At 45.7% G+C, this 13,503-nt stretch overlaps 1 protein-coding gene across 8 annotated transcripts in view; it reads right to left on the bottom strand.

The window, feature by feature from the left end:
* LOC139260001 (protein unc-80 homolog) overlaps positions 1-13,503 on the bottom strand; it is a 501,022-nt gene that overhangs the window by 86,621 nt on the left and 400,898 nt on the right. For all 8 annotated transcript variants that reach the window (XM_070876044.1, XM_070876038.1, XM_070876039.1 and 5 more), the window contains 3 exons: positions 9,682-9,771; positions 7,504-7,605; positions 2,553-2,733 (listed from right to left, as the gene is read on the bottom strand). In XM_070876044.1, the coding sequence (XP_070732145.1) occupies positions 2,553-2,733; positions 7,504-7,605; positions 9,682-9,771 (373 nt within the window). The remainder of the gene's footprint in view (positions 1-2,552; positions 2,734-7,503; positions 7,606-9,681; positions 9,772-13,503) is intronic.

Here is a 13,503-nt window from a genome sequence, read left to right as displayed (position 1 = left end):
CCAGGTGTCAGTGGGGATGTTGCACTTTATCAGGGAGACTTTTAGGGTGTCCTTGTAACGTTTCCTCTGCCCACCTTTGGCTCGTTTGCCGTGAAGGAGTTCCGATTAGAGCGCTTGTTTTGGGAGTCTCGTGTCTGGCCTGCGGACAATGTGGCCTGCCCAGCAGAGCTGATCAAGTGTGGTCAGTTCTTTAATGCTAGGGATGTTGGCCTGGTCGAGAACGCTAATGTTGGTGCGTCTGGCCTCCCAGGGGATTTGTAGGATCTTGCGGAGACATCGTTGGTGGTATTTCTCCAGCGACTTGAGGTGTCTACTGTACATGGTCCATGTCTCTGAGCCATACACGAGGATGGGTATTACTACAGCCCTGTAGACCATGAGCTTGGTGGCACTTTTGTGGGTCTGGTCTTCAAACACTCTTTTCCTCAGGTGGCCGACGGCTGCACTGGAAGCGGTGTTGAATCTCGTCGTCAATGTCTGCTCTTGTTGGTAAGAGGCTCCCGAGGTATGGGAAATGGTCCACGTTGTCCAGGGCCGCGCCGTGGATCTTGTTGTGCGGCGAGGACAGGCTGGTGGAAGACATTTGTCTTACGGATGTTTAGTGTAAGGCCCATGCTTCAGTACGCCTCAGTAAATACGTCGACTATATCCTGGAGTTCAGCTTCTATATGTGCACAGACGCAGGCGTTGTCTGCGAACTGTAGCTCGATGGCAGAGGTTGGGGTGGTCTTGGACCTGGCCTGGAGACGGTGAAGGTTGAACAGGTTCCCACTGGTTCTGTAATTTAGTTCCACTCCAGCAGGGAGCTTGTTGACTGTGAGGTGGAGCATGGCAGCGAGGAAGATTGAGAAGAGGGTTGGGGCGATGACGCAGACCTGCTTGACCCCGGTCAGGACTTGGATTGGGTCTGTAATGGATCCGTTCGTAAGGATCGCGGCCTGCAAGTCGTAACAAAATCTATCCACCTAACAGCAAAACATAAATGCATCCAATGCTGCGCAGAGAACAAGTAATGATGAAAAATCAGAATATACCCCACATTACTGTAACATAAGCCATTTGGTTCAACAGTGCATTTTGGAGTATGTGACATCATCGTGGATGCCTGCAGTTTGGGAATATACTGCGACTGACTCGCATTTCTTTTTAGTATATTTGGGGTCAATTTTCACTTCTATTGTCCAGGGTTAACGGCATAGTAATAGAAACATAGAAACATAGGCGCAGGAGTAGGCTATTCGGCTCTTCGAGCCTGCACCAACATTCAATAAGATCATGGCTGATCATTCACCTCAGTACCCATTTCCTGCTTTCTCTCCATACCCCTTGATCCCTTTAGCCATCAGGGCCATATCTAACTCCCTCTTGAATATATCTAACAAACTGGCATCAACAGCTCTCTGCGGTAGAGAATTCCAGAGGTTAACAATACTCTGAGTGAAGAAGTTTCTCCTCATCCTGGTCCTAAACGGCTTACCTCTTATCCTTAGACAGTGACCCCTGGTTCTGGACTTCCTCAACATCGGGAACATTCTTCCTGCATCTAACCTGTCCAGTCCCGTCAGAATTTTATATGTTTCTATGAGATCCACTCTCATTCTGCTAAACTCCAGTGAATACAGGCCCAGTCGATCCAGTCTCTCCTCATATGTCACTGCCGCCATCCCGGGAATCAGTCTGATGAACCTTCGCTGCACTCCCTCAATGCCAAGAATGTCCTTCCTCAGACCAAAACTGAACACAATATTCCAGGTGAGGCCTCAACAAGGCCCTGTACAACGGCATTAAGACCTCCCTGCTCCTATACTGAAATCCCCTAGCTATGAAGGCCAACATGCCATTTGCCTTCTTCAACGCCTGCTGTACCTGCATGCTAACTTTGAATGATTGACGCACCTCCCCTTTTCCTAATATGCCGTCATTCAGATAATATTCTGCCTTCGTGTTTTTGCTCCCAAAATGGATAACCTCACATTTATCCACATTATACTGCATCTGCCATGCATTTGCCCACTCACCTAACCTGTCCAAGTCACCCTGCAGGCTCTTAGCGTCCTCCTCACAGCTCACACTGCCACCCAGCTTAGTGTCATCTGCAAACTTGGAGATATTACACTCAATTCCTTCATCTAAATCATTCATGTATATTGTAAATAGCTGGGGTCCCAGCACTGAGCCCTGCGGCACCCCACTAATCACTGCCTGCCATTCTGAAAAGGACCCGTTTATTCCTATTTTCTGCTTCCTGTTAATAAGGCTGGTGGCTCAAAATCACAAATTCCTCTTCACGGGCATGGGCGCTCTCCCGATCAACCCCATCATTTGAAATGTTATAAATTTGTTAATTAAATAAGAACACAGGCCTGTTAATGTTTAGGTTAGGTCAATACCTCCCGATTAAATTGATTGGGATGAGTGCATTTTGGTAGAGTAGTAATTTGCTTACGCAGGTAGTGCTTTGTTGCAACCCTACAAAAGGTGGTCATACTATTGTTTGGTGGCTTGAAATATTCAGTTTGAATGATTTGATATCTGCTGAAGAGTAATTTTACCTTGATAATCAGCAAACAACGAAAATTCTGCATCAACTGCATTTCGAGGGAATGATGGTAGCCTGAGAAGATCCTCTTGCAGCAAGGATACATGGGACTGTCTGTGTACAGCAGGCATGTGTTGGGTAAGGGACATGAGAAACATCACCCGACCAAGCTCCTCCAGTTTCCGAGTAAACACCTATTGAAAAATATGTTTACCATCTTGTGAGACAGAGCTGTGTTTTTAAAATTCACAGTTTAAATAGTAATATAATGGCGTTTTGTGTTTTTCTTAGAGCATGGCGTGAATCGTTGAATCATAGAAAACTTCAGCAAAAAGGAAGCCATTCATCATCATCATCATCATCATCAACATGCTCCATTGTGCCAGTGCTGGCTCCACATTCTCTCTTAAATGTTGATTTGGCTTCAGTAGCCATTTATGGTAATGCATGCTATATTTTAATCTATCACAAGATCTAGGAACTAAAAGGGCCCCTGCATCCAAGCAACAGTTTTTAAAGCAAAGAAAGTCCTTACTTAAGAGAAGCTCATGATGGTATTTCCCTCAACTTCTAGCTTGAGATGACACAAGAGCTGCTAGAAACATTCAGTTTCAAGCACACCAATTTAAAAACTATTTTTTGCAAATAGCTGGTGGCTGCAAGAAGCAATTGACTGCACTGTGATGCCACAACAGCTCTAATGCAGCCTAAGAAGGAGCCCTGGGGAAGATGTTCAGACTGGAGGGCCTTTAAAAGACCCTTTGTAAATGTTTTTGCTTATTTTCTCCTTGCATTCATGCACACTCACATCAGCACAGAGCGGCGATATTACCTCGTTCTGGCAGAAGTGCTAGTTGAGGCTCATCTTTCAACAGGAGGCTCTGCCAGCACACCCTGGTGGCATTACTACGATATGTGACTGTCTGACTATCATTACATAGAAACATAGAAACATAGAAAATAGGTGCAGGAGCAGGCCATTCAGCCCTTCTAGCCTGCACCGCCATTCAATGAGTTCATGGCTGAACATGAAACTTCAGTACCCACTTCCTGCTTTCACGCCATACCCCTTGATCCCCCGAGTAGTAAGGACTTCATCTAACTCCCTTTTGAATATATTTAGTGAATTGGCCTCAACTACTTCCTGTGGTAGAGAATTCCACAGGTTCACCACTCTCTGGGTGAAGAAGTTTCTCCTTATCTCGGTCCTAAATGGTTTACCCCTTATCCTTAGACTGTGACCCCTGGTTCTGGACTTCCCCAACATTGGGAACATTCTTCCTGCATCCAACCTGTCCAAACCCGTCAGAATTTTAAACGTTTCTATGAGGTCCCCTCTCACTCTTCTGAAATCCAGTGAATACAAGCCCAGTTGATCCAGTCTTTCTTGATAGGTCAGTCCCACCATCCCGGGAATCAGTCTGGTGAATCTTCGCTGCACTCCCTCAATAGCAAGAATGTCCTTCCTCAAGTTAGGAGACCAAAACTGTACACAATACTCCAGGTGTGGCTTCACCAAGGCCCTGTACAACTGTAGCAACACCTTCCTACCCCTGTACTCAACTCCCCTCGCTATGAAGGCCAACATGCCATTTGCTTTCTTAACCGCCTGCTGTACCTGCATGCCAACCTTCAATGACTGATGTACCATGACACCCAGGTCTCGTTGCACCTCCCCTTTTCCTAATCTGTCACCATTCAGATAATAGTCTGTCTCTCTGTTTTTACCACCAAAGTGGATAACCTCACATTTATCCACATTATACTTCATCTGCCACGCATTTGCCCACTCACCTAACCTATCCAAGTCACTCTGTAGCCTCATAGCATCCTCCTCGCAGCTCACACTGCCACCCAACTTAGTGTCATCCGCAAATTTGGAGATACTACATTTAATCCCCTCGTCTAAATCATTAATGTACAATGTAAACAGCTGGGGCCCCAGCACAGAACCCTGCGGTACCCCACTAGTCACTGCCTGCCATTCCGAAAAGTATCCATTTACTCCTCCTCTTTGCTTCCTGTCTGACAACCAGTTCTCAATCCACGTCAGCACACTACCCCCAATCCCATGTGCTTTAACTTTGCACATTAATCTCCTGTGTGGGACCTTGTCGAAAGCCTTCTGAAAGTCCAAATATACCACGTCAACTGGTACTCCTTTGTCCACTTTATTGGAAACATCCTCAAAAAATTCCAGAAGATTTGTCAAGCATGATCCATGCTGACTTGGACCTATCATGTCACCATTTTCCAAATGCGCTGCTATGACATCCTTAATAATTGATTCCATCATTTTACCCACTACTGAGGTCAGGCTGACCGGTCTATAATTCCCTACTTTCTCTCTCCCTCCTTTTTTAAAAAGTGGGGTTACATTGGCTACCCTCCACTCGATAGGAACTGATCCAGAGTCAATGGAATGTTGGAAAATGACTGTCAATGCATCCGCTATTTCCAAGGCCACCTCCTTAAGTACTCTGGGATGCAGTCCATCAGGCCCTGGGGATTTATCGGCCTTCAATCCCATCAACTTCCCCAACACAATTTCCCAACTAATAAAGATTTCCCTCAGTTCCTCCTCCTTACTCGACCCTCTGACCACTTTTATATCCGGAAGGTTGTTTGTGTCCTCCTTAGTGAATACTGAACCAAAGTACTTGTTCAATTGGTCTGCCATTTCTTTGTTCCCCGTTATGACTTCCCCTGATTCTGACTGCAGGGGACCTACGTTTGTCTTTACTAACCTTTTTCTCTTTACATACCTATAGAAACTTTTGCAATCCGCCTTAATGTTCCCTGCAAGCTTCTTCTCGTACTCCATTTTCCCTGCCCTAATCAAACCCTTTGTCCTCCTCTGCTGAGTTCTAAATTTCTCCCAGTCCCCAGGTTCGCTGCTATTTCTGGCCAATTTGTATGCCATTTCCTTGGCTTTAATACTATCCCTGATTTCCCTAGATAGCCACGGTTGAGCCACCTTCCCTTTTTTATTTTTACGCCAGACAGGAATGTACAATTGTTGTAATTCATCCATGCGGTCTCTAAATGTCTGCCATTGCCCATCCACAGTCAACCCCTTAAGTATCATTAGCCAATCTATCTTAGCCAATTCATGCCTCATACCTTCAAAGTTACCTTTCTTTAAGTTCTGGACCATGGTCTCTGAATTAACTGTTTCATTCTCCATCCTAATGCAGAATTCCACCATATTATGGTCACTCTGCCCCAAGGGACCTCGCACAATGAGATTGCTAATTAATCCTCTCTCATTACACAACACCCAGTCTAAGATGGCCTCCCCCCTAGTTGGTTCCTCGACATATTGGTCTAGAAAACCATCCCTTATGCATTCCAGGAAATCCTCCTCCACCGTATTGCTTCCAGTTTGGCTAGCCCAATCTATGTGCATATTAAAGTCACTCATTATAACTGCTGCACCTTTATTGCATGCACTCTTAATTTCCTGTTTGATGCCCTCCCCAACATCACTACTACTGTTTGGAGGTCTGTACACAACTCCCACTAACAATTTTTGCCCTTTAGTGTTCTGCAGCTCTACCCATATAGATTCCACATCATCCAAGCTAATGTCTTTCCTAACTATTGCATTAATCTCCTCTTTAACCAGCAATGCTACCCCACCTCCTTTTCCTTTTATTCTATCCTTCCTGAATGTTGAATACCCCTGGATGTTGAGTTCCCAGCCCTGATCATCCTGGAGCCACGTCTCCGTAATCCCAATCACATCATATTTGTTAACATCTATTTGCACAGTTAATTCATCCACCTTATTGCGGATATTCCTTGCATTAAGACACAAAGCCTTCAGGCTTGCTTTTTTAACACCCTTTGTCCTTCTAGAATTTTGCTGTACAGTAGCCCTTTTTGTTCTTTGCCTTGGGTTTCTCTGCCCTCCACTTTTCCTCATCTCCTTTCTGTCTTTTGCTTTTGCCTCATTTTTGTCTCCCTCTGTCTCCCTGCATAGGTTCCCATCCCCCTGCAATATTAGTTTAACTCCTCCCCAACAGCACTAGCAAACACTCCCCCTAGGACATTGGTTCCGGACCTGCCCAGGTGCAGACCGTCCGGTTTGTACTGGTCCCACCTCCCCCAGAACCGGTTCCAATGCCCCAGGAATTTGAATCCCTCCCTGCTGCACCACTGCTCAAGCAATGTATTCATCTGCACTATTCATTACGCTGGATAATTCTTCAGAATTCCCTGTCATGTCTTATATGGTACCACACGAAAGAATGCATTCCAGGATTGCCAGTTTGGTCATACACACCAAGATGGCATCAATCATTTCTGCCACCCATGGCATGCCTAACTGGGAATGATATTGGGTCAGCAAAAGGGCAGATGTAAAACCTGGTGGCTTGAAATATTCAGTTTGAATGATTTGATGTCTGGTGAAGAGTAATTTTAGCATTTAATCTCCAATCCAGCATTGAGAAACTGTTACATTCTCAAAGACGCAATCCATCAGGTGAGATGATAAACTAAGGCCTGATCCATCTGCCTGTTCAAGTGAGCAATTAAGATCCCTTAACATTATTTAGATATGATGAGGGTTTTCCCAGTGTTCCGGTCAACAATCCTCCCTCAACCAATTGCTTCAAAAATAAAAGATTAACTGATCATACATCTCATTTTTGTTTGTCGGTTTGTTTGTGTGCAACCTGGCAGCAGAGGACTTGCACATACAGGGTCAGTAACCATCAGTTATGGTCTGAAACTTGACTGCACCACCTTGCAGGCATGCTGCAATGGTTTGGAGCTAAGGAGTGACAGAAAGGGAAGCCCTCCTCATTTGTAACTCATACAGGATTTCCTCATCTTCAGTAGTTGTATACAATTAAATAGCACATCTTTTGTTCAAGTATATTTGAACAGGACAACATCTATGTGCAAAGGATTGTAGGTTAAGCCTCAATGTGGCACTACAGTGCTCTTCTACTTACCTGTTTCTGGATCAGTTCTTGCCCTTTTGCTGGAAGCATATGGACGAGGTTCAGTTGTGGTGAGACTGACCGCCGAAATGGGTAAATATCTCGTACATAGGTCTGTAAAAAGAAATCAGCCATAACGTTTGGAACAGGTTGATAGGTTAGTGGGTAAATGCAGTGCATGGTGAGGAATATCCCAGGTTCAATCCCTTGCCTGTGCTGAGTTACCTTACCTCAGCTGGGCTACAAGTGAACACCTGCACCAAAGCACATTTTAGCAATTAATCTCCAATCCAGCATTGAGAAACTGTTACATTCTCAAAGACGCGATCCGTCAGGTGAGATGATAAACTAAGGCCTGATCCATCTGCCTGTTCAAGTGAGCAATTAAGATCCCTTAACATTATTCAGATATGATGAGGGTTTTCCCAGTGTTCCGGTCAACAATCCTTCCTCAATTGCTTCAAAAATAAAAGATTAACTGATCATACATCTCATTTTTGTTTGTAGGTTTGTTTGTGTGCAAAATGACTGCAGTGTCTATTTATACTACATCAGTCACTGTACTTCAAAGAAATTCATTAATGTGAAGCACTGTGTGGTATTTCTGAGAGACGTGATAAGGGGGAAGAAGTTTTGCTATAGCTATACAAAGCCCTGGTTAGACCACACCTGGAGTACTTACTAAGAGCAGTTCTGGGCACCACACTGTAGGAAGGATATTTTGGCCTTGGAGGGAGGGCAGCACAGGTTTACCAGAATGATACCCAGACTCCAGAGATTAAATTGTGAGGAGAGATTACACAAACTAGAGTTGTATTCCCTGGAATTTAGACAATTAAGAGGATATTTGATCGATTTTGAAGATATTAAGGGGAACAGATAGGGTAGATTGAGAGAACCTATATCTGCTGGTTGGGGAATCTAGGACTAGGGGGAATAGTCTAAAAATTAGAACCAGACCTTTCAGGAGTGAAATTAGGAAATACTTCTACATACAAAGAAGTTTGGAACTCTCTTCCGCAAATGGCAATTGATGCTAAATCAATGGTTAATTTTAAAACTGATATTGATAGAGTTTTGTTAACCAAAGGTATTAAGGAATATGGGGCAAAGGCGGGTATATGGAGTTAGATCAGCCATGATCTCAGTGAATGGTGGAACAGGCTCGAGGGCTAAATGGCTTACTTCTGTTCCTGGGTTCCTATGTCTCCAGCCTCGGGATGGTTATAAAAAAACAACCAATGTTCCTGGTTCTGATTGCTGTTCAGTGACGTCTACTGAAAGGTGGAAGTGAGGAATGATGACCCCATGGATCAATAGCCTGCTGAAACTCACTGTCTAGTCTCACAGACATCGCAGAATTAATATTGGATGAGGTTCTGGATTGCTGTTCGGGGGATGGGGCGGGGGGGCGGGCGGGGAAAGGAGAAAAATTGAGTGCAAAAAAAATTCAGAAGATTCTAAATTACAATTCTGTTGCACAAAGCACTCTGGGGCTGATTCAGCTAAGGCATGCCAGAATAGAGAGGCCCAAAGAGCATCCGAAATTGGTTCTCGGGCCTCACCATCATAATTACGGCAAGCTGCGAGCATCCTAACCCATCTTGCTGGTCGGGACATGACCAATTTCAGTCGGCTCAGATGTTAGCTGAGGCCTGCAAGTGAGTCCATCAAAGTGGGGGGTGGAAAGGGGGTGATCAGTAGGGAGGCAAACATGTGCTGGCAGCGGTCACAGTCTTCATGTGGAGGGAGGAGGAGAACTCTTGCTGCTCCTAGCTCCACATTAAATTAAGTTCTAAAAAAAACTTACATGAAGGTTTCTTCCACGCCCTTCAGCAGTCTCTGACTAGTTTAAGCAAATTTTACTAACGAGCCTGGAAATGGGTGCAGGAGCCTCATTTCAATATGATCACTTTAAAAAATATCCTGCCGAATGTAGCAGTGGCCTGAGAGCACGCACAGGTCTTCCCACTGCTGAACATGTCATCGTTACAGCATGTCAAATTTAGGCCCCTCTTTTTCAAATTAATGTTTTAATATATTGGAAGCATGTTGTAACAAAGTGAAATGTTTGGTCAATTCAGTTTGTAACATTTTTATGTTGTTTTCCTGTTTTGCAATCTTTCCCCTATAAAATAACCAGCACCATAGCATCTGACAGTTGTGATGTAAAATAGATCAGTTCCTTACTTTAGCATAATGTATCAGGTTCCAACGTTTATCCATCAAAAAGTAGTGGTTTGACTGAGCTTCAGGAATATTAAAAAATTCCAAGCATTCCTAGAAAGAAATAATGTGACAGGTTCAGTAATTGGAACATAGACAAACCAGAGAGAAAGGGAATACAGTGAATCCTTTCGAAGTTTAGAACATGTCATGTTAATTTGACTGATTTATGTGAGGAACACATAAAAGTGCACAAAATATATACAATATGTGTATAAGTATATAATACACATGCTGTGGAAGCTGTGTGTGCTTGTGCTCTGTGAAGATATCACACATGCAATGGCCAGAGGATGGATTTTGTGGCTAGCAACACATATATATGAATGGAAACAATGGGCCCAAGTTTCGGCCTCAGTTGCTCCTGATTTTTTGGAGCAACTGGTGTAGAACAGAGTATCTTAGAAATTCAAATTCTCGGCATTTAGTTTGCTCCAGTTCTAGTCAGTTAGAATTTTTTTTTTCAAAAGGGGGCGTGTCCGACCACTTACGTCTGTTTTCAAAGTTTTGGCAGTGAAAACTTACTCCAAACTAACTTAGAATGGAGTAAGTGAAGATTTTTGTATGCTCGAAAAAACCTTGTCTACACTTTAGAAAATCAGGCGTAGGTTACAAATCAGGCGTAGGGAATGGGGGGGGGGTTTAAAGGGAAGTTTACAAACATTAAACACTTCAGTTTTACAAATAAAGAGCCATCATCAATAATAAATGATAAAAACATCAATAAATCAACCAAAAAAAATTAAGAAGAAATAATTTTTTTTTTAAATCAATAAATAAAACATTTTCTACTTACCAACTGCAGCACCGGGAGCCCTCCAACAGTGTGCTGGGATGCCCTCCCAGTGTGTCTCTGTCAGTGTATCTATCTCTCTGTCTGTTTGTCTGTCTGTGTGTCTCTCACTCTCTGTCTGTCAGTGTCTGTGTTTCTGACAGTGAGGGGAGGGGGAGGAGAGGGGGTAGAGGGAGAGAGAGGGGGGCAGGGGGAGGGGAGGGAGGGAGGCAGAGGGGGAGGGAGGGAAGGGAGAGGGATGGGGGAGGGGGGGAGAAGGGGAGGGGGGGAGAGGAGAAGGGAAAGGGGGGGAGAAGGGGAAGGGGGAGAATAGGAAGGGGAGGAGAAGAGGAAGGGGGGGGAGAAGTGGAAAGGGGGAGGAGGAAAAGGGGGGAGGAGGAGAAGGGGAAAGGGGAGGGAGAGGAGAAGGGGGGAAGGAGAAGGGGGGAAGGAGAAAGGGAGGAAAGAAGGGGGCGGGGGAAGGAGAAGGGGGGAAGAGGCTAAACGGGCCGGGCCCGGCGGCCGGGCCAAGGCTTCGGGCAGGGCCCGTCCCCAGCACCAGATTTACAGGTAGGTGGCGTTGGGTCGGGTCGGGAGCGCGGGTCGGATCGGATCGGGGCTGGTTCGGGGGGGGGGGGCGGAGGTGGTCGGGAGCATGGGTCGGGTCGGGTCGGGGGGGGGGGGGTGGGGGGCGAGGAGGGAGATCGGTTCAGGTCGGTTTGTGTCGGGGAGAGGGAGGTCAGGTTGGGTCCGGTCCGGGTGGGGGGGGGGGCGGTCGGGAGCGCGGGTCGGGTCGGGGGTTTGGTGGGAGGGAGGTCGGTTCGGTTCGGGGTCGGGGGGGCGCGGGTCGGGTCCAGTCCGGGGGGTCGGGTCGGGTCGGGGGCGGGAAGCGGGAGTCGGGTCGGTGTCGGGTCCGGTCCGGTCCGGGGGGGGGGGGTGGCGGGGGGGAAGCGGGAGTCGAGTCGGGTCGGGAGGAAGCAGGAGCTGGGCGTGGGAGGCAGCCTTATGCACGCAGCCCCAGTGAGGCCATTCGGCCAGAGCTAGGGGCTGCGTGCTTCGGGCCCCTCCCACACAGTTTTGGGCGCCTGGAGCTACTGCACATGCGCGCCCACTGTAGCGCGCATGTGCAGAGGTCCCGGCACTGTTTTCAGCGCAGGGACCTAGCTCCGCCCCCCACAGCTCGTGCTGCGCCGCGCCAAGTGCCAGAGGACCTGCAGGGAGCCGGAGAATCTGTAAGTTTTTTTTACGCGCACTTTGTGGCGCGAAAAACGGGCGTCCAGGTCGGGGCTGCGCCGTTCTAGGCGCGGCCCGAAACTTGGCCCAAAGTAGCAAATGCACAAAATAGTCATGGGTACATTATAGCTAGTTTAGTTACTGAGTTGCACAAAAATGATATTACAGGCTGTGCTAAGGTATGGTAATCTCTGTACAGTCATTAATTATTGTCTTTAAAAAATGCAAGCACTGAGAAATGATTGCAATTTATAGTATAAAAGGCTCATTTTCTTAAATATATATTGCTTTTAATGTCAGCACTGTTTATGTATAGACAGTTGGGAGAAAATGTACCGCTATTGTGGAACTGGGCACGTTTACGACAGGGTTGGACTCCTGCTTAACAGAGAGACTGAGAACGGAGTAGCTTACATAATTTCAGCAGACTCCCTGGCCTCTTCTGGTGAAGGGGTGGAGAGCTAAGGAGACCTCTGACACCCCTTGCAGCACAATGCAACCAATAACCTCTCTGCTGACAATAAAAACATTTAAATCTTCAAAACTGACACCTTAGTGTATTCAAGCGAATTCAGAAAGATTGAGTGAATCGGCTTTTTGGTACTTCAAAATTTAAATTTTCTCTCTGTTGCACAATTAGAGAGGTATTTCTGTCATTTGAATATTACAGTATACCCACCCATACTTGGGCAGGCATATTGTACGTCATTTGTCACTTCTGGCAGGAAATGGAAACTACACAAAAATGGATGGCTGACCCATTTCTTGCCTCAGTTCTGCTGAAAAAAATCTGCAGAGGAGAGAAATTCTCAGCCATGTAATGGAGATTAATATAGTTCAATGATGCGGTGTGATATTTGCTATTAATGTGGCACGTTGCTAAGATTCTTTGTTGCCTGCTAGAAGGAACATTGTAGAAATAGTGGCACACTTTATAGAATTCAAACTTTAGCTAGCAAATATTGTTTTATAACATTGGGACCATTCTGGAAGGCTCAAACATGTTAAGTAGAAAACATGCAAAGTGAATTCCAGATAGCACTTGTTGAATAATGAATATTGAGTTGATTATCTTAAATGAATATATAAGGGGTAATTATTGCAATTTCATTCTGTTGGTGGGAAGCCTTGACCACTGGTGTGGGCACTAATCACAATTTTCCGTCCATTAAAATATATTATTGGACCCATAATATATTTTAAAATTTACAGGGGTGAAAATTAGCATCATAATTTCTTGTGTGTTATTACGTATTATATGAAGCACAACAATAAAAATTAAAAACAGAAACTGCTCTAATTATACATCTGACAGAATAGAGATGAATGGCTAATAAATGTTGACTTAAACAAAGCATACACCTAATGGGCCCAACTTTGCCCAACCCCTTTTTTCGGCGCACTGACCTGAAGTTCAGCAACTTTGCATGCTGGAAATGGCGCTGGGAAAAAGTCGCCCCATCCTCGCCGCTCTTCAGAGTCCCCGGAGTCCCGGCGTGGCGTGCATTCTGAAGTGGGGGCGGAGCAACAGGCCAGCGCCGAAAACAGTGCCGGCACCTGCGCGCATGCGCAGTGGTGTTGGCCCGATGTGCGCACATGTGCAATAGTGGCAAAACTTGACACTCGGCCATTTTTAAAGTGCACCGCAGCTGCTATTCATTGCGTGCCAAGAGAGCTCTGAATCAAAATAGCTGGTGTGCTGAATGCAAGCAGCAGTGTCCTGCCTGAAATTAACTGTTGCATGCCTGGAAAAGTGTTTGGGATCATTGCAAAAGTGCTGT

This window comes from Pristiophorus japonicus, chromosome 3 (genome assembly GCF_044704955.1).
Source record: "Pristiophorus japonicus isolate sPriJap1 chromosome 3, sPriJap1.hap1, whole genome shotgun sequence".
In the NCBI taxonomy this organism is placed as follows: Eukaryota; Metazoa; Chordata; class Chondrichthyes; family Pristiophoridae; genus Pristiophorus; species Pristiophorus japonicus.
The sequence above is the reverse complement of the archived record's forward strand: the minus strand, read 5'-3'. Positions and strand labels throughout refer to the sequence as shown.